This window comes from Melanotaenia boesemani, chromosome 17, assembly GCF_017639745.1.
Source record: "Melanotaenia boesemani isolate fMelBoe1 chromosome 17, fMelBoe1.pri, whole genome shotgun sequence".
NCBI classification, from domain to species: Eukaryota; Metazoa; Chordata; class Actinopteri; order Atheriniformes; family Melanotaeniidae; genus Melanotaenia; species Melanotaenia boesemani.
The window spans coordinates 15,279,636-15,300,177 of NC_055698.1; the positions used below are offsets into that span (position 1 = coordinate 15,279,636).

At 40.3% G+C, this 20,542-nt stretch overlaps 2 protein-coding genes across 3 annotated transcripts; both read right to left on the reverse strand.

Annotated features, from left to right (window-relative positions):
* Nucleotides 1-362: 362 nt before the first annotated feature.
* On the reverse strand, nucleotides 363-7,640 carry sesn2 (sestrin 2). 2 transcript variants are annotated; one of them, XM_042011766.1, is made up of 11 exons: nucleotides 6,809-7,640; nucleotides 5,732-5,797; nucleotides 4,767-4,955; nucleotides 3,387-3,569; nucleotides 2,726-2,944; nucleotides 2,407-2,539; nucleotides 2,198-2,313; nucleotides 2,020-2,103; nucleotides 1,394-1,500; nucleotides 1,165-1,309; nucleotides 363-927 (listed from the first exon to the last, which is right to left on the reverse strand). In XM_042011766.1, the coding sequence occupies exons 1-11, from the start codon at nucleotides 7,148-7,150 to the stop codon at nucleotides 841-843; spliced, it is 1,671 nt and encodes a 556-aa protein (XP_041867700.1). In that variant the 5' UTR covers nucleotides 7,151-7,640; the 3' UTR covers nucleotides 363-840. The 2 variants fall into 2 exon arrangements, with proteins under 2 accessions (XP_041867700.1, XP_041867701.1); XM_042011767.1 differs by lacking the exon at nucleotides 6,809-7,640 and adding an exon at nucleotides 6,289-6,797.
* Nucleotides 7,641-10,573: 2,933 nt separating this feature from the next.
* matn1 (matrilin 1) lies at nucleotides 10,574-16,387 on the reverse strand. Its single transcript, XM_041967068.1, has 10 exons — nucleotides 15,248-16,387; nucleotides 13,677-13,861; nucleotides 13,411-13,575; nucleotides 13,091-13,313; nucleotides 12,115-12,237; nucleotides 11,847-12,019; nucleotides 11,526-11,757; nucleotides 11,278-11,430; nucleotides 11,087-11,167; nucleotides 10,574-10,966 (listed from the first exon to the last, which is right to left on the reverse strand). Exons 1-10 carry the CDS (start codon nucleotides 15,336-15,338, stop codon nucleotides 10,917-10,919), a joined length of 1,476 nt encoding a protein of 491 aa, XP_041823002.1. The 5' UTR covers nucleotides 15,339-16,387; the 3' UTR covers nucleotides 10,574-10,916.
* Nucleotides 16,388-20,542: the final 4,155 nt, after the last annotated feature.

The window sequence follows — 20,542 nt, forward strand, 5'->3', positions numbered from 1 at the left end:
GGCGATGTGCAAGTGCACGCTCATGCGACACTTTTGACTCAGTAGTGTGAAAGACAGGAAAAGGAGAGAACGAGACGTGTGATATCCGCGGAGGAGAAAATACAATTGTACAGAAACTACACTCAATGACGTTCAATATACTGTGAACTTGTGTTATATATATATATATATATATAAAACCATATTTCGCCCATGGCCCAACTAACAGCCTGCTGGTAGAAACCAGTAACTGGTCACATTCAAGGGTCTTTGTCTCCATCTTGTGGTTGAACAATGTCACGTAGTTATAAAAATAGATCCCTTTACTTTCACTTTTTCAGTGTTAGTCAGCTCATGAAAATATCCAAACATACAAGACTTGACCTGATAACAAAGTAGCTTTATTGTATATAAAAATACAAGTTTTCTGTTTTGTTTCAACTCCACCTTTGTGCTGCAGACAGAGAAGAGTTTTAGAGTGTGCTGAAAGGAATATGTTAAAAAAAAAGAAAGAAAGACTTTTTAATAATGAAAACACTTGAATCCGGACAATGATTTACTATTGCCAGACCATATTCTCCTGGCCCGCCTGGTATGCAGCATGTTGATATGACAGAAATGAACAAGATACTTAGAAAAACAGTCAAGGCTCAAGTGGGGAAACAAATTATGATACACTTCAGTGCAAAATAGATCTTTTTTTTTTTTTTTTTAAATACATCCAAGTCGCAAAGCAGCATCAAAAACCTAACACTGAAACATACGATATGCATATGCAAACATTCACTGTAGTGTGTGCATGAGAGTGTTTGGACTGTGGTACATCACAGCTGGCTCAGCATCTTGGACAATGTGTGTGTGTTATCTCATGTAGTGTGTAATGGCTCGTAAGGTGTAGAGAAGGGCTGCCTGTAGTCGGGCTTCCATCACTATTAGGTTTGCATGAACCTGTAAATAAATAAATAAAGCCAAGTCAAAACCAGTAGGTCAGAGGGTGACACACTTTCAAGTCCTGTCTGTAAAACTTCTTTTTCTGATGACATTTAAAAAGGAAAGAAATGAAATGGACATTCGGAAATGTCAATGTTTCATTCCTTGTTGAGAAGGTACCAAAGGTGAGTTGAAATGTCAAATGATTTGTGACTGTAGATGTCAGGTCAGGTGCATGTTGGAACTCATTCATACCTTTTCAGAGTGTCTGAAGTGCCTCCAGAAGGTGTGGTAAATGCGTGCTGTGGTCTGCTCAGGGTGACATGCCATGGTTTTAACAAACACCTTCAGAGAGCGCTCCAACAACTCATTCACGCTGCCGTAGTCATAGTCATCATAGCTGCATGGGGAGCGCAACAAAAACTACTGAGCCAACAGAGACGGTTTAGATCTCCAACTTTGTAATGGGTAAAGTTATACTAACCGTATCCCGTAGAGACAGTGGATGTAGTTCCACAGAGCTTTCCTCAGAGTGTAAGTATCCACACCTTCATGCATGGCCATCCTGTTGTAGGTCAGGTTACTCACAACCTGCAAAAATCACATTTCCAAATGAGCGGTTTTCTCATTTATATTCAGAAATCAATGTATGTCCTGGCATTAGAGCAAATATTAAGGATAATTTTATTGATCTAGTTTAGAGGAACCATTTAAAAGAAAACCTTTTCCTTATTACTACACACATGTATGCACACGCTTCTAATGCAGCTAAAATGCACAGAAGTTAAAGACTTCATTGCTGGAAGAGTTAACGGTGGTAATTGCCCCAGCAGATGTTATCAGATCCTGACTTAACTCAAACCAAAACATTTCAAATAAATGTTTAGTCTTTATTTTATGCCTTTTGGAAAAGCAGGTCATATAAAGTGATGTCTACTTGATATTCTTTATAACAAGGTACTTATTTATGAAGCATGTATTGTCCAAATTTTTCTTTTCAAAAAGCAGAGTATGATAAAGTCTGCATTGGGTCCCAGAGCTGTCCAAAATAAGCCTTAGTTTCAGATGGTTTTCATTGAGTGTTACTGTTTCTGTGAAATGTGAGGGTACCTGGAATTTCTCATCTAGAAGCTGGCCCATATCCGGCAGTAATCTGTTGACCAGAGAGAAGCCGTGGTCCTCCCATGAGTAGTCCTGCACGAGATATCAACATTAAGAAGAAGATTATTGCACACTGCACTAAATCTTACCAAGAATCCAACCAAAAAAAAAAAGAGCTCTGTACCACCTGTGCTCTCATGGTGGGAGGTGACTGCTCTCCTCTGGGTGCAAAGTCCTCATATCTGAACTCTGGTTCCTCCACCAGACACAGCACCAGGTCAGGTGGAGCTCCCCGCACCACCGCTAACCAAACACAACACAAACAAAGAAGTGACTCATCAAATGTTGTCTAAGTAGATAACAGAGAGAAGCAGCAGTAAACAGCTGTATCTCTACCTGTTGGTATGCTCTCACTCCTTTCCCTTTCAAACCGAGTAACCATCTCCTCTTGCGTGTACTCCTCCTCCTGCTGCTGCAATTCCACCATCCTTTTCATCAACACCTCCACTTCCACCGCTCCGTCCGCCAGCTGGAGAAAATCAAAGGACCGAGGGTTTGGGGAAGCTATGCTTTTTTGTTTAGCTATAAAGGTTAAGTTTGTCCAGTCAAACAGAACTGTTTTTTTGTGCTTCTGCTAAACCAGTAAATACCGTTACTCCCCTATTCTACATTTCAGACCTGTTGAACTGGTAATAAGAACGTCTCCTTTACTCACATCTTGCCTGCCGTCCTCATGCGCAGGGCTATGGGGGCTACGAGGAAGGTGGCAGGGTGACGGAGGCTGGAAGGTGTAACCGCCAATGTGGTCAGGCTCAGGGTTCAGACTGCAGCCCCACACAAAGGAACAGAGTGAGTGAGTATGCGCCATCAGTATCACAGCATGGATCAGTTCAGCCAGTGACCAGCGAGGCTCTGCACCAGGACACACCAGCTCCTGCAGAACAAAGAGGGTTTTTTTTTTGTTTTGTTTTTTTTGTTTTGGGAGACATGGTTGTGGGTGGGTAATGTGTATCAGAGTGATTGCTGAGAAAAAGTTAGTATTCTGGAGCAAGTGTACACAGTATGTAAACTTCCCCTTCCAATAATCCCACAGTCCTGTGCATGACATGTTATAAAAGCAAAACCTCTGTCAGCAAAGATGCGTGATGATGCCAATGATGGAAACTGAGTGTGTGAGAATCAATTACTGCGAATTACAAGCTAAATTACAGTCTTCCATAGCGGGGGCAGCGGTTGAGTAGTGAAGGAGTGAGCTTGGATGAAAGTCAGAAATGTATTGTGTGAAATCCTATTACTATTACATGACACAATATGAGCAAAAGGGAAAGTTGAAGGAAAGACGAGGAGTGAGTGGGCGAGTAGGTGAATAGTCTGACCTGGATGTGCTGCTGTGTAATGAGCCAAGGTCTGTGTGCCAGCAGCTTGTTGAGTGTTTGTAGACTGCAGAGTTTGGTGGGAGCGTGCTTAAGGCTGCTCAGCCAGCTCTCCTCACCTCCAGCCTCCAGGAAGCCTGTGCTGTGCTGCTGCACCAGGTATGAGCAGTGATGACGGGCTGCAGCCTGCAAAACATCATGGAGTTAACAGAAGAAAAAAAAACTAATAAAAAAAAATACCAGCATGCCCTTCATTAAAAAAAAAAGCGATGATTGATCTGTAGTGTGGCAACTACATGATGAGAGAACTGTTGAACCTAATGAATGACAGGTAGAGGTTAAAGCAGCACAACTGAACAAGCAAAGGTAGTAACTGAGTAAATTGAATGTCATGAGAGGAACTGCAAACATAATGAATACATGAGCAACAAAAGCTATTAAATATTCATATAACAAGTCACATGGCAAAGCTGTAGGAGGCTTGCTATGATACTGTAGTTGGCCTCATAACAAACATAACACATTCTATTCCTTGAGTTTGCTCCATGCCAGATTAATTCATTCATCTATTAATATCGATTTCATTCAACCATCCTCAGTCAATGACTGCTTAGATCCACTGAAACCCAGCTTTCATCTGTTTAGGTGTAAACTATGGTTTACGTTTGGCTTTTTCTGGATGCAAGTCAGTTTGTTTCCCCTTCTCTTATTCTGTGCAATTCCTGTTTTTAAGGCGTATTTGCCACGCTGTGTTGAATTACCTTCAGGAATCCTTACCATCATTTACATTAACACATGCTTGCCATCAATCAGTCAGGAGCAACATGTTAAGGTCTGCATGCACTCTTTTTTAACTGCCCTCGTCTGCATATTTAGACTTGTAGAAGTATTTGTTTCAGAAATACAAATTTAAAAAGTGTTTTGATAATTTTTTTTCTTTACAATTGAGTGATTTCACTCATTTTCCTTTATGTAATATAGAAAAAAAACAAGAGGCAGACATTTTTAGTTGATTAAAAAAGAAAAAAAAAGTTAATTGTGAAATAAAATAGTTTTATGTGATGTCTGTAATTTTGTCTGTTTAGTCATTCATTTATTTATTTATTAAATAAAAATGCCTGAATGATTCTTCCATGAATGGTGACACAATAATCTTAGCCAGGGGTTGTAATGCTTCAAATAGCTAAAGATAATATATGTCAACATGCATATAATTTACTGTCCTGTTTCTGCTCAGTAGTCTTTTGAAACTGCAGATTATATTTTACTCCTGCTTACTGCAAAATAGTTCAAGGCATTTTTTAAATCTTTATATGAAACACTTCTTAATGTCTGATTAGCAAACATTTATTGATGGGATTTTTCTTTTGGGAGAGGGGTTACCATGATGGAAATGTAATGTCTCCAGTGACGAGGTAAGGGGCCGTCCAGCTCCAGCAAAGCATGCTGAGTTCTCAAGAAACAGCTGAGGTAGGCCGGGTGGAGAACCATGACCATGGTGAGATGGTCCACACGACCCAGTGAAAGGAAAGATTCAATGAGGATGTCTTGATTCGTCTCTCCTATCAGCATCTAAAGACAAAGCAAAAAGAGGCAGGTATTAAAGTTTACCCCCGGTTAGCATCAAATCTCTCCTTTCCTTATGGACAGTTATTTGTCCATAAGCTTGAATTCACCAAAAAGTAAAATCCCCCTTTAAAAGGTCTGAATAAGCAGATCTATGAAGTTGAAAATCCCCACAGCTGACACAACACTTCGCTTTTACCAGCTAAAATCTTTGAGTGAGTCACATATGACACCAGCATCAGTCATCAGCTTTGGCAAGACAAGTCTGGATTTGCTATAAATACAGAAGTAATACAGACCATGTATTGGCCAGGACTATTTCAACAACAATACATGAACGGATGGTTAAAATCCCAGAACTCTGGGAGATTACAGATGGAAAGTTAAAACTTATACACAGAACAATAGTACATGCAACAAAGAATCTGAATGCAGACACAACTGTGACATAAAGCACTGCAGATCTGCTAACAAACAGACTTTTTGAGGGTGACAGCATAACTAAAATGAGAGCACTAAAAACAGCTGTGTGAAAACAAAGACTAACGCTTTAAAATAAATGTTTAAAAATTCACTCTTAAATGAAGACTGCAATGAACAATGATTTGTTGGTCTTGCAGCAAAGAATTGTCGATCAAAGGCACAAACATGACAAACACCAACTTGTAATAAAAAAAGACCCTTCTAAACATCATCTATCTAACCAAACACTTTTTTCACCTTTCAAGATAGTGACACTCCTAAGAAGCCACACTATTTTATTATTTTAGGTGGAAACATACCTCTTTTGCAGGAATAAAAGCACTTGGACCAGAGGCCAAGGCTCGGGGTACCTCAACCCCTTCTGCCTAGAGGAGATGAACAAACACACTTTAACATGCTGTAATGTGACAATTCATTTATTAGTGAAAACAGCGGTTACTTGTTGGACTATTTCAAGTTTTAAAAAAAATGCTTAAAATTTTGTCAACCTTAATGCTTTGAAAACTTCCCTACAATGTTTTTCTGTCTGGCCAGAAGCCCAAAAACCAAAACACAGTTTAATTATCACATCAGACAAAGATATTCTGCTAACTTTCACTACTGAGAAGCAACCGAGACAATGGTTTGATTGTTTTTCCATAAAACACCCATTTCAACTTGCATTAAAATGACTCAAGTCTTAATTAAGAAATTTTAGATTAAAAGGTCATATATTACAACCATACATTTCTCTTCACACAGCTTAACCCCCGTGGACTCAACTAGACGGACTCTGACTGCAGCAGCTGTACTGTAACTTGACGCCCGTTTCATAACGAGCAACCCATAAAATGCACAAATCATGCCTTAAACTCACCGACATCGGTAGAGCGAAAAACTACTGCAAGTCGGAGCTCGTTACGTCCTAATATCAGGTAAATAAATACACTTCAAGTCGGCATTTGTCTGTACAAGCGGCGGCAGAGTGCTGTGGAAGGACTCGGGGGTGTGTCCGTTGTTTTTCAGGGCACAGGGAGGAGGCGTGTCTGGTCTGCCTGTTTGTGCTCACAACAGCTGAGTCTTGCATCACCTACACTTGAGCGTCTGATGAAATATCCAACAGTTTGGTGGTAATGAAATAATCTTCAGCTCTTAATTAATAATCAGCTGCCAGGTTATGACTATATATATCTATTGATCACTAATAACTGACGTTTTAAATTAAGTAAAAACAATATAATTGAAAAATAAGGCAAACACCTAACTAAAAAGTGCATTTCTTTGACGGCTCTGCATCACTGCTGTTTAGTTGCTTGAACTCCAAACCCCCGTCTGTGCTATTGCACTTCTGTTAACACTGGAGCGGAGATGTCCCATATAAACACCCCGACATTTACCTGTGCGGTCCGCAGCAGGTCCGTAGCTCTCATCCGTACCTCCTGCAGGGGACACGAACTGGACAACCGAAGCAAATGCAGGAGCATTTGTTTACTCAGCCGTGCTGACGGTGGCCGGTCCAAACCTAAACACACCAGAACGTTCTGGCTCAGGTCCTCCAGAGCCGTAGCCCGCTCCTCTTCGTCCTTGCTGCACAACCGTGATAAGCTTTTTGCCGTCGGGCCAGCGTCGGACTCTGAATTGGACTGGTAGCGATATGTTCGGCCAGGGCCAGACACCTGTCTCGGTGTATCTTCTCCATTTGCCTCGCAGGACAACCCTACTACGGGATTACCGGCCATTTCCTGGTTCCCCTAAACACCTGGTTCGAGGAACCTGTCCTTCCCGAGGTAGTTAGCTCGACCTCAAGCTAAAGGTAAACGTTAATGTAACTTGATGTAAACATTAGTTTATTTTACAGCCAAATACTTGAGCAGACTGTATCCGTCCTCATTATATTTTCACTACCATATCACCTGTTCCAAATATCGATAACATCTAATCACTTTTAAAGAAACTAGTCCCCTAACTCCTTCATCATCAACCTGCCGGTTAGCTCGCTAAGCTAACTGCTGTTAGCAGATGCTGCAAGATACCCGTTTTACCAGCACATCTGAAGAATGCTCATTCATACAAACACCACGAGCCACTAGTTTCTGTATAAACTGGACTCACTGTACTGTACACGGCACTGATAAATGAAATTTCAAACGAGTCTGCAGGAGGCACCAAGAAAAATGTCAGATGTCACTCCTTCGATTAAGATGTGGGCCAACCTTCTATGCAACGTCACCGTCACGTGTCTAAAACTTTCCACTGATTAGCTCAACAGGCTGATTCACTTGTAAACATCGTAATGACAAACTAATTTTTTATTAACTCTGCCATGAATAATTATTATAAAGTAAACTTTTTATAGAGGGGCGTTTGTGTGTGTGTGTGTGTGTGTGTGTGTGTGTGTGTGTGTGTGTGTGTGTGTGTGTGTGTGTGTGTATGTGTGTGTGAGTGAATGTTGGGGGTGGAGGCGGAAGGGGGTCGATACTCTTGAGTCAATACGTCGATATCAGCCAGTCAAAAATATATTCGATACTTTGAGTATCGAGATACCACTCTGCTGATAGGAAACAAGCCACTTGTAGACAATAAAAATGCATCTGAAGCCTAGCCACAGTTTTCTTTCTTTGTCAGATGATTATGGTAGCCCATCAGATGTCTGATCCATCCTCGCTGTGCGAAGGAGATACAACCGGTCTGTTATGCTTTACAATGAACACATGTAAACAGTGTTTACATATTTATTTACAACATGTAAATGAATGTTTATGTATATATTTAACTGTACATAATCACCCTGTCAGACCATACTGTACATATTATTTGTGTGTTCTCGTTTGGTATCACCTGTGTGCTTCTGCTTACTATATATATATATATATATATATATATATATATATATATATATGTGTGTGTGTGTGTGTGTGTGTGTGTGTGTGTGTAACACATTTATTTACTCATCATTATAATTATTGTTACATTTTATTTTAAGTACTGATGTTCTTGAGTTTATTTTTTTTATACTGCCCATGCAATAAGATATTAATGCACACTGTACAATCGTGACTTTCCTATTTTCCTATAAGGGCCAAGAAGTATTGATATCGGTATCGACGAAAAAGTACTATGGACTAATGGTATCGTATCGACACAAAAAATGTTGGTATCGCCCATCCCTACTCTGCATTGTAGGCACTGTAGGCATGGACTGATTAGACGGAGGATCCCTGCACACACGCTCCTTTTCAGTCAGCCGGACGATGACCAGGTGGGAAGTGATGACAAGCGAAGAGAAGGAGTTTGCCGTTTAAATGGAGAGGAAAGCGTTTTCCGGTAGAAAGAGGCTTTACAAAAACAAATGAGACACGAATCTTTCGGAGCGAAGTTGATAATAAAAATAATAAAAAAAACGTTAATAATAAAGTGATAATTCTACGCATATTTGTTTCAGGCTTTAGTCTGGAAAGTACAACAGTGTACACTCGAAGTCACTTAAAAAATAAGGGCACCGCAGTGGGACATAACCTTACTGTTTAGACGCAGAGGTGTCCAAAGTCGGTCCTCAAGGGCTGCTGTAAAGGTTTTCAATGTTTTTCTGCTCCACCTCACTCAAATTAAATGGATCCAACAACAGCCTATGAAATTCTGCACAATATCTGTTTAATTGGAGTCAGGTATGCTACAACAGGGAAACAATGAAAATCTACAAGAATGTGGACCTCGAGGACCCGCGCTGGACACCTCTGGCTTAAACAGCTGAACAATATTATAACAGGTATAACAAGTTGTTTGAGAAATCATTTTAATGCGCGGTTATCTAAATATAAATAAAGGCCACACACCAACATTATTTATCAAGTTGGAATATTTTCCAAGTTTATTTGCAAATAAAGACTGCAAATAAAAACTCTGACTTCGGAACTACCGATGTTAGAGTGGGACATTTAACAACCCCCTTCCCGAGTCGGACGTTGGATTTTCCGCATTAGTCCCCGCTTCGTATGTCAACGGTACCGCCATATTGGTCATGGCAAGTTATCAATATTCAATAGGACTAAACCGAGGAAAGACACTTGGATCTTCTGCTGTTTGGGGCTGAACAAACCATAATAATAGAGCCTTTAGTCCCACTTCAGACACAATCTGATAGCATCTGAATGAACACGGAACCTTTTCAGTACTGCAGGGTTTAGTAGCAAATAACATTTATTACTGTTGTGATGGCTTTCACTAGTCCAATACACTTTTTAAAACCTTTTAAGTGGTCGCTGTACATAGTTTTGGTAGTATGGTGTTTTAAAATGACAAGGGGTTTCAAAATACCTTGTATAATATATATTCTGTGCTATTTTTATTTAACTTTATCATGTTTAAAGAGCTTCATTTTTTATTGTAGATGATTAATGTTGCAATATTTGAATATGTACATTTTAACATGTACAAGTTCTAAACTAATAACTAATTTTAAAAATAAAATATTTTTTAATTAAACTGACAGAACAGTTATGATCATGTAATAAGCAATGACTTACCTTATCTTGTAAAAGTTGATCAGAATTTTCTCTTGTCAGTCAGCTGATGTCAGGTCAACTGGTCAAAGGGGAACCCAGCATTAAACTATGGATAGAGTTTGTCCCAATGTCACATGGGGAGCACTGTAGTACTTAAGTGTTGTAAATTCACAAAGCCATTAAGATAATATGTGGCAGGAAAGACCTGAAAGCATTTTTGGTCTTTAGAAATCAATATTTGGAGCCTGTGAGTTGAGGAAAATTGTGTCTTTATACCATTTTATGACAAATTAACCGACACTGTACACATTTGTGTATAATTCTGTGCATGTGCATTTGTGCTACTAAACTGTCAGATAATAGTTTCACAATTTTGTTTACTTACTGAATCGTCTTTATTTAGGAAAATAAAAATCACTGAGTATCCTTGTTATGAGACATAAATCTTATATTAATTTACTTGTATATAATAATACATCATAACAATATATGGGATTAAAAGAAGAGATCTGACGGGGAAAAAAGGGAAATATGACAGTAACACATAAACAAGTGACGGTAATGTGCTTCTTCGTTTGACACAACATGGCACTGGCCCTCTGGGATTTCAGGAACTTCAACACTGTGGCAGTAACAAAAGAAAAGGCCTTCAGTGTACCATCACCGTTTCCCTATGAGGGAAGACTTTTATTAACGAACACACAGGCTGGCTATGGGAGGATGACTTTGGATCACACACACACCCGCAGACTTACACACACACACACACACACTAAGGCATGGTCCCCATGGAAACTGGTGTTTTGGGTCCCAGGACACTCAAGAGTAGATCAGACAAGATGTGGTTTGAAGCTTTTAGAGGGCTCAGTGTAGAAGCAGAGGTGAAGGTTCACACACACAATGTTTTACTGGAAGTAAAATAAAAAAAAGAAAGAAAGAAAAAAAATATGTGTCTGTTTGTGCATGGATGGTTGTGTAAATGAGAAGAGTAGGATGTGAGTCCTCAGACGATTTTGTTCTCCAGCAGAGCGATCCTCTTCGACATATTCTCTAGTAAGATTTTGTCAAGGGCAGAAACACCGAAGACAGCCAATAAACCAGACAATGTGGCAAAGACATGAAAACATTCCCTCTCATTATCATATTCTCACACTGTTTTGTTGTAAAGGATATATTTTTTTGTTAGTGCCTGTAGGGCATCTTCCACTTTCTTTTGGAACTTTTGAAGGGAGTCACATTCACAAGGGTCCTCCTCTGTGGAATCAAAAAGCACAAGTTCAAGTTTTATTTTACCAACGTGTGCAGTAAAACAGCAGCTAATTAAACAAATATGTGTAACATTTGCTTTTATAGAAACATTTGACCTTGACAGATGTTAATCTGCAGCTTCTTGGCAATCTGGTTCATGGTCTTGAAGTCAGCGGTGTAGAAGTAGTGCTCTCCAGTCGGCTCAGAGGCAATCTCTTTCAGCTCATTCTCGACTGCATTACCCACTCCGACAGCATACATCTTAAAGCCTGTGATGTGCACATATGTTTCCTCATAAATATGCATTTCGTTATCTACTTTCACAACACTCAGAGTCAGAGGTTATCTTTGCTCTCCTCCTTACCATTCTCCTTTGCCTTCTTAGCGGCATCTCCGATATAATCTTGGCTGCGTCCATCAGTGAAGACGATGCCCACCTTTGCGACTCCAGGCCGGGCACCCTGACCGGGACTAAAGCTGTTGTCTGACAGGTAACGCAGTGCCTGGCCTGTCATGGTTCCCCTCTCCATGTAGGCCATCTTCTTCACAGCGTCTTTCAGGTCTTTCCTGTTGTTGTATCGGCCGAGAGGAAACTCCTATTAGGGAAGAAAAAACAGTATGCAGATAAGAAAAGGTAAGAAGTGATTTATTTAGGTGTCATTGCAAACGAAAAACTAACTCAGACCTGTCTGACAGTGCTGGAGTACTGCACAAGTCCAACGTGGGCTTTGGCCTCAGAGACGTCCAGTTTGTCGACGATTTGGTTGATCCACTTCTTAACCAGCTCAAAGTTCTCAGGACGGACGCTTTTAGAGCCGTCGATCAGAAACACCACATCTGTCGCAGCATTGCTACAAGCTGGTAATGTAAAATAATACACATAACTGAAGATTTTAAAGTAGATGCAAGTCGATCATGCTTGGACAAATACCTTCAGACACACACACACTCACCACTGCAGCTGCGGCCATCATCCATGAGGGTAAAGCCATCTTTGCAGGCACACTTGTATGATCCTGGGGTGCTGATGCATACCTGCTCACAGTCATGATCCCCAGTGGCACACAGGTCCGACACTGTGTGTGTGCGTGCGTGCATGCAGAACACACACGTTCACACAGTTGCATACAAAGAGGGGGGGTGGGCGTTTGGGGTTAGGAGGAGAAATGAAACTATGTCAGTTTGAAAATGGGAAATTCTAACAGATTTTTAATGATCCACAGTAACCTGCAGCTGAACTCGGCAACTTTTAGTGTGTCAGGGTTGATGCATGATTTCAGTGGATCTTTAAAACAAACAGATGGAAAAGTTGACTTAAATAAAACCAGATTTGTTTTCTATTCTGTTTCTAAATGTAAATGCACAGGCTGGTCCAAGTCCATGCAGCTCTGCCCTTGGATGACACATCTGCAGTGAAGCTGTCTGCTGCAAAGTGAGCAGCAGACAGCAATGAAAACTGCTGCAGACTGAGAGCGCCGAAGGGCATCACTAATTAGAGGTTTAATAATTGTCACTAATGGATTGGTAATTACAGATAGATCAGTCTCGCCTCTCGGTTATGGGAGAGTTGACTGAAGAGCAGGAGCAAATCTCGTTCCAAATGATTGTTTCTGCCCTAATGTCCTCATGCATTGGGAATTTTAAGTAAATTTAAATTGAGTATATTAATTAAAATACTGCAGTTTTGTTGCGGAGGACAAAAGGGAGGACACAATAAAGTGGAATTAAAGATAACAGTCCTGTCACCTTACCCTCAGTATAGGGAGGCCACCAGACACTTCTCCACATGGATGAAGGCGTGGATAATGAATGTCCCACTCTGACTTCTTTTTCATCTAGCCTCGACTTATGCCTCTTTCCTGCAGCTGCTTCTGTACCCTTTACTGCAAACATAAGTCACTTAATGTCTCTAATCCTCTCTCTTCTTACCACAGAAGGCCTCCTGGAACTTCTTGGTGAGCTTCTCAATAACACTGTAGCTCTCCACATAGTCCACATGGTCATCCAGAGGATCACTGGCCATCTGTCTCAGAGTGCTCATGTCTACACGTCCCACACCGATGGCAAAAATCTCAATGCCTGCATCTCGTGCACGCTGAGCCACATCCTTCACATTATCTTGAGGACGCCCATCTGTCACTATAATAGCAACCTGTGATATCAAGGTTTTAAAATATAATAATAACAGTTAGGATTGTAAATTGAGGGGGTGAGCTGGTTGTGTAAATGTATCAAATTTAATGGTAGACCTTGCTGATATCAGGAGATTTGGCACGAGCACCCTCAGCCTCACTGAAGGCCACATTCTGAGCAAACTGGATAGACAGACCAGTCATTGTTCCAGTGGACAGGGGCTCGATTTTGGTCACAGCCCTGATTAGCCCAGCTTTTGTGCGGTGAGTCTTCAAGGACACCTACATTTCCATAACAACACAGTGAGCTGAAATTTGTGATATAAAGGGTTTTTGGTAAAAAAAAAAAAATCTGCGAAAACGCATGTAAATCATATCCATACCTCATTCTTGACACGGCTGGCATAGTTGACAACTCCCACACGGGTTGCATTGGGTCCAACATCCAGCCCCTCAATGACTTTGGCCAGAAAGACCTTTACTTGCTCAAACTCTGATGGGCGAACGCTACGACTGCTGTCGATGATGAACACGAGGTCTGTGGGGCGGGTTTTGCACAACCCTGCTGCTACACATGGTGAAAAAGTAATACCTAATTATTTTCTACAGTCATTTTATACACTTAGAATTTTTTCTTCTAAAAGGTTAATGGAAAAACTGAGCGGGGTGGGAGGTGTGGAAGGAGTTTGGGGAGAGGAGAAGAAAAGGAGTGGGCAGAGGTGAGGAAATGAGAGGAAGTGGGAGGAAACAGATACACAGGAGGTGCAATGCTAGCAAGGATGAAGAGAAGGTGGAGACAGGGATGGACAGAGAACAAGTATGAAGTCCCTTAATAATAATAATTAACAACTAAACTAAAATCTAACCACTTGATCAACCAGTTACGTTGATTTATTCAGTGTAATGAAGATAATGAGATGTGTGATGTGTCTGGGAGCTGAACATAAAGGACTGTGCAGAGGGTTCATCATGATGAAGAAAAGATTTAAGACACTATTCGGGTAATTTTCTGGCCTCTGTACACAATATCACTACCAACTCAATACAAGCATTAGCATTCCACTTCTCAATAAATAAATAAAATAAATAAATAGAAATACAGAAATGATAAAAGAGAAAAAAAAAACATAAAATATACACAGATATTTCTTTTGAAATTCTACAACTGTTGAGCTAAAAACACTTGATGGACAAACCCCATAATACAGAAAGTAGAGGATCAGATTATGAGATTTTCAGCAGGAGCATAAACAATAATGTTCTTGTTCAACTGATTTCTGGCTCAATAAAACTTACTGAGTCTGATAAATATTGCAAATCTGCCTTTTTGCCCTTTACCTCTCTCCCTCCCTTCAGTTTTTCCTTCAACCAGATTTTACAGTCTCTGAAACACATGCACTAAGCACAGCAGGAGCAACTGACACGCTTCTCATTGAAACAATCCCCCAAACTGTGAAAAATACACTTATTAAAGCTTTCACCACAAAAAGGCATAACTGCCGGCATAACTTTCTGACTCCGTGTAAAATTTTCAAAATATAAATGCCCACAGAAAATATCAAGACCTTTGAAATTTTGCTGGGTATTTTGCAGTAACAAAAAGCCCTTGAACAATAATTCAAAAAACTTTCATGTTTTTCCACCACACCTTTCTTAAAAAAATTCAACTTGTTCTGCTTTGTGTTGCAAAAAAACAATCTGGTTTAGCGAGTTCAAATAAAATCACACAGCCAAGGAGCTAAAGAAAAGTGCATTTACACTAAAAAATTTGAAAGTTTTAACAACTGGACAAACTGACTCTTAGGGGAATTTGCTCACTTGTTGAGATCAGAGGTAATTTATTCGTGAAAACTTTGAAGCTTGATGGCTTTTGAGAGGATGTAAAGCAGTTTTAGATGTGGCACATCTGATCTGAAACTAGGTTTAGGATTCAGGGGTTTAAGGTCATTCTTACCCATGGCAGCAGCCATGCGAAGGTCCAAGGTGGCTTGAGCTCCGACAAGGCCCAGCAGCAGCAGCAGGAAAAGCGGCGGGGAAGGCGTCATGGTGACAACTAAAGGTGGAGGTCAGAGCGCGGCCGCAGATGGTCCTAGAGTTAGAAGCAGAAAGGAGACAGAGCAAGGCGAAGGGAGTTCCAGGCGATGGGGATGGCCACAAAGTGAGACCAAGTGACTCTGAGCTGCAGGTTATCAATGCAAGAGCTTCACACACTCAGCCCACAAACAGCCCCCCCACCACAGCTAAAGTGTGTCCGTGGATGCGTGCACGTCTGTGGGAAAGAGAGGGAAATACCTGCTCTAGGAGGACCTAAAACGGTGGGCAGGGAAAGACAAACACACCTTCATATGATTGGGATGGACAGGTAAGTGTGTATGTAAAAGTCCTAAATTTGCCTTGCATGTGCTCAGCTCCTTTAGTGTGTGTACAGTATGCGTGTGTGTGTCTGGCTGGGGGTACAGGAGCGACTGGGGTTTGGAGCAGAGCACACCAACGCTGGTGCCCCAAGGTTGGATTTGGCCAAAGCTCAAATAAACACCAACATGAATTCCTCTTTTCTCCCCGTGTTCCCTTGTATAGCAAACACACATTTATGGGGCGGAAGTGAAAGAGAGCCACCGTACACAGCCTACAGTGTTCCTGCTGTTCTGCACTTTGAGATGTGTGTATGTGAGTATTTGTATAAATTGGAGTATATAAACCATTTCCTGGCTTTTCAGTTGGGTACAGTCTGACTAAATTATGAGTAGCATTTTGTCATTTTTCTGCCACATTTTCCATTATTTTAGAGGTTTTAAGGCATTAGATTCAACATATTTCAAAATTGGTTTAACCACATAACAGACCACAGAAAAAAAGCTTTTTAAAGTTAAATATTCATATTTAAAAAAAAAAGAAAAAAAGAAAGAAAATAAACAGCTCTTCTCTTTGCACCTCTTCCTCTCATCTTCATCACTCTCCTGTCCAGTGTCAGGTGAGCAGAGGGCCCCAGTGGAGTCAACACCGTAGCAAAACACACTTTCATCCAGAAGCTCACATACAAATCTTTAATCCCTGTACGGAGTCCACAAGCACATTAAACAGAGACCCCTCTTTTTCCCCTCCAACGTCCCGCTCCACCCGACCTGCACTACCCTGCATTCCTCTGCAACCCCCACCCCCTTCCTTCTCCTCCTCTTCCATGCACACCTTCATCCATACACACAGTTTAAACAAGCTGCAATTGAAGGGGTAGTCTGGGAGGGGTGCAGGAGTTGGGGCTCAGCCTGTACAGTAACTGGCTGGACGGATTTCCTTCTGAACAAGTTGCAGAGTTAACTTGACGGTGTGTGTGTCTGTGTGTGTTGTGGTGGCGATGGGTTGACCATGAAAGAGGCAAGACGTTATTCCTGGATATTATGCCAACTCTGGGAATGGTCTGTTTGCCATTAAAGAAGACACAACACACACATAGTGCAAACACGCAAGCACAGTATGGAGGACAAACACACACAAGCACAGGTTATGTAACTGTCTACTTGGCAGGGTGGACAGTAACACACACAACAGCAGATAGCTGTTGAGGAGCTTTACCTACATCCTTGAGCATTCTGTGCTATGATACTCAAGATGCTAAAATGTCAGCTTCAACACACACTGGCATTTCATATCCAAAGACTTATTCAAGTTTAGATTTACTGATTTAGCAATTATTAAATTTAATTAAGAAAACTTTAAAAGGTGGAAATATTTGTTTGGGTTTAAACATTTTCATCTGGACCTTCATGATAAACAGGATATATGCTTGGGTTTTGACAGTTGGAGAAAACTACCAAGTGGTGGTTCAACTGGACTCAGTTAAACTTTAAATGGCATTTTGCACTAGTTTCTTAAAAGATTAGACAGATTAATAGGTCTGGCCATTTATAGATAAAAATTAAAAACTTACTGGTTTGCTCAAAGACTTAGATTTCTCACTGTAAATTTAAAAGATTCATTTGTCCAGGTTATAGAGGAGAGCCATCACATGGCTTCTTCTAGTGCTCAATTTAAATGGCAGCAGTCCTGATGTTATGCGGTTAAATTTCAGCACTTTGAATGGGTGACTTACTGATCAATATATACAGGAGTACGCTGACATCTAGATGACTCTTTTAATTCAAACAATTTTTCAGACAAATTTGATAACTTCAGATGATGCCTAATAATATTCTACACTAATTACAACAGCACGGCAAAGTATGGAAGGTGTTTGGGTGGTGAACTGGCCTGTCTGCAGCCCCGACCCATTCTCACACTGAAAACATCTCAGGCAAAATCATGTGTCAATTTAGCATTTCATCTTTTAAAAACTTCAACTATTGCTTCTACAGTTCCCAAACAATCTGTTATAACATTATGAACTGCACTGGAACATGTTTTTTAAAGGGATTACTGATATTATAGCAAGCATAGTTAGAACTTAAATTCAGGGTTCCACTGATTTGCAAATCTTTTGACTTTTGTTTCTGTTTGTAAATCTGGCTGCACAGCCTTCCAACTCTTTCTGGAAACGATGTTGAAAAACTCTTGCATCTTTCTGATTAGTGTATTTATTAGCACTAGTTGTTTTTCTTGATCAGAATTCACTTGTTTAGTAACCATTTTTAAATCAACAAAAAAAACTTCTGCCATATTAGTTTCTGTTTCCCTTTCTGTCTGTATCCATTTACTAGCTGGTAGCAAAATAAAAACCCAATATGAAGACATGGCTTATTTGCTTTTCTACTGAAAAAGGAAATGTTCCCGTAAGCCTCTTTTCTCTGCCAACAGCCAAAACCACTCAAGGGAGCCCAATTTAGAAAATATTTATCACAATAGCTCTGCCAGACCCTTTAAGTAAATGAAAAACAGCATAAAGCAAATACTTCCATCTCAGCTACACTGTCATTAAACATTTTTATATAAAGCCACATTTAAATATTTATTATTACAATTTTAGGTGCAATATTTTAACTTGGTCAAATCTGAACCTTTCACTGTTTGTTGATCCATTTTTTAACATTTGAGTGATTTAAGTTCAGGCATCCAAATAAGGTTGTTTTCCTGACGAACCCTCCTTCCCAAACCCAAAGTCTGTCATATCTTCTAAAAATGAACAAAAACCAACGATATTTGTAGCAACTTCATGTTTGAAGGATTTCCAAATCATGTTTAAGCCATTATCTGTCACCAAAATTACTATACATCTGTTATATTAGTTAACTTTATCTACCAATATCAATAAACCCCCATACTTAACCAAGTAGTGCAAGATTTTTATTTTACTTCTTTCCCTTCAGTCAATCAGTGTGTGCGTGCAGTGTCAGGAGAGTTTGGAAAGACTGTGAGGATTTCATGTTTGACCACATCCATAAATATTGAAACAAGTTACCTTTCTTCAAATCTCAGAATACTGAGCAAATATTGACATGGTGGGAGCAGGGTGGACAGAAGCATCCCATACCTGTGCTCACACACACACATGCTCAAAGACAGACACACACTGGTTTGCTCCATCTGTGCTCTGAGCTGTCTTTGTTCATACAAGGGAAGTCCTGGAAAAATTAATTAGAAAGTTAAACCGACAAGAAGCTTGCCCCAGTCACATGTGCAAGTTCACTGACACATGAATATGAAGGAGTTTGAAGCAACACACATGTACACCACAGCAGACATACAGTGTGTCAAGCTTCACCTAAAAGAAAAATAAAATCCTGAGCACAAACATTGCTGCAGTGTGTCTGAAAAGAGCTCTCTCTCTCTCTTCATCCTGAAATGAAGGTGTGTGTTTCTTTGTGCAGGAGAATTTTCTGCACAGCAAATGAAGTTTTTATGCATGTGTGAATTTGCGTGTTTATGCGGTTCTTTCCCTGCCAACTATAACAGCTCAGTAGCCAGCATGCAGGAAGAGAGGTTCATTAAAACTCAAATACAGCACTTGCATAACCAACAGTTCTGTTCATCCCAGAACCCCCTGTGCTATCAACACACTCCTTCATTCCCATCGTCGTCTCCCTCCCACGCCTGCTGGCAGAGTCCACCCATCATCCTCCTCTCCTCCCATAGCAACAGCTCATCTCAGCTCTTTCCATGTTCCCAAACCAACAGACAGCTCATCTCCCTCATCTCTTTCTTCATTTATGTGGTCTCATGGTGCCTGCCACCTCCTCCTCACCCCTATCAAATAATCCCCTTTTACTCCCATATCATCCAAGCCACACTTTATTGCAGGACTATGAACAAGGAATATTAACTAGAGTTAAAACGAGAAACTTTTACTTGCACTACTGAGAGAAAACTGACACACTACTCCCGAATGTCTTTTTTTAGTCTCAGGAAAATGCTTTCAGCTCTTTCAGAGGCAGAGATTCATATAGGGATTTGGTTTCCACATGCCCCCGTAACTGACTTGCATACTAAGAATAAACAGAGCAGAAAGTGCAGTAAGTGTGTGAACACAGCAGATGGCAACACAGATTAAGGGTTTGGGCTGTCAGTGACTGTCTGGGATATCTCTATCCTAGAGACATGTCTGTCCTTATTGTACCTCATCGGATTAGAAACTATCACAAATCCCTCCGCCCCCATTGAAGAGACATCTAAAAAACAATGTTTAGTTCTTAAGAAACAAGCATGTTGTCTTCTTGCACACCAGGAAATAGCACCTACCTGTGGCTTGAAGTCAGGGTTGATATGAGCTGACATGCTGTGACTGGGCATTATTGAAAGAAATTTGACAACTTGAAGTTCTCCTATTTTGCATTAAAAAGAAATTTTTTTTTTTATAACTTGTAGATTACAACTGGGTTTTACTGTTATTAATTTTGTTCATAAACCAACCTTCAGTCGTGACTGGTCTCAGGAAGGAATTAGCCATTGACAAATGAAATATTCTCACAATACCACACCCTACTTAATTATCTCTTTAAAATGGCCTCCCATTGACCTAGTTGTAAAATATCACAACCTCCTGGAAAGACGAGGACATTTATAAGAACTTAGGACAAGACAATTGTCTTGCAACAAGAATCTGACCACATTTATACAAAATTTTGATGCAACGCTTCTTTAGTGAAATTATATTTCCTACAAAGCTAATTAAGCTGCTTAATGAAGATTCCTGGAAGCTTGATCATACATATATCATTACCAAAAACATGGAACCATGCACATGCATAGATACACTGACAGGGCATAAAAAGCAACTGTTCTATGCTCTGATGATCCACAACAAAACTGTCTGGAATTAAAT

Excerpts from the sequence above, each read along its gene's own strand:
- sesn2 (XM_042011766.1), bottom strand. The coding sequence starts at position 7,150 with ATGGCCGGTAATCCCGTAGTAGGGTTGTCCTGCGAGGCAAATGGAGAA. Across the intron at positions 2,945-3,386 it reads TTACACAGCAGCACATCCAG|GAGCTGGTGTGTCCTGGTGC; the intron begins GTCAGACTATTC and ends TTTGTTCTGCAG. Across the intron at positions 928-1,164 it reads ACTTCAGACACTCTGAAAAG|GTTCATGCAAACCTAATAGT; the intron begins GTATGAATGAGT and ends ATTTATTTACAG.
- matn1 (XM_041967068.1), bottom strand. The coding sequence starts at position 15,338 with ATGACGCCTTCCCCGCCGCTTTTCCTGCTGCTGCTGCTGGGCCTTGTC. Across the intron at positions 12,020-12,114 it reads TGATGGCCGCAGCTGCAGTG|CTTGTAGCAATGCTGCGACA; the intron begins GTGAGTGTGTGT and ends TTACATTACCAG. Across the intron at positions 11,758-11,846 it reads ACTCCAGCACTGTCAGACAG|GAGTTTCCTCTCGGCCGATA; the intron begins GTCTGAGTTAGT and ends CTTCCCTAATAG.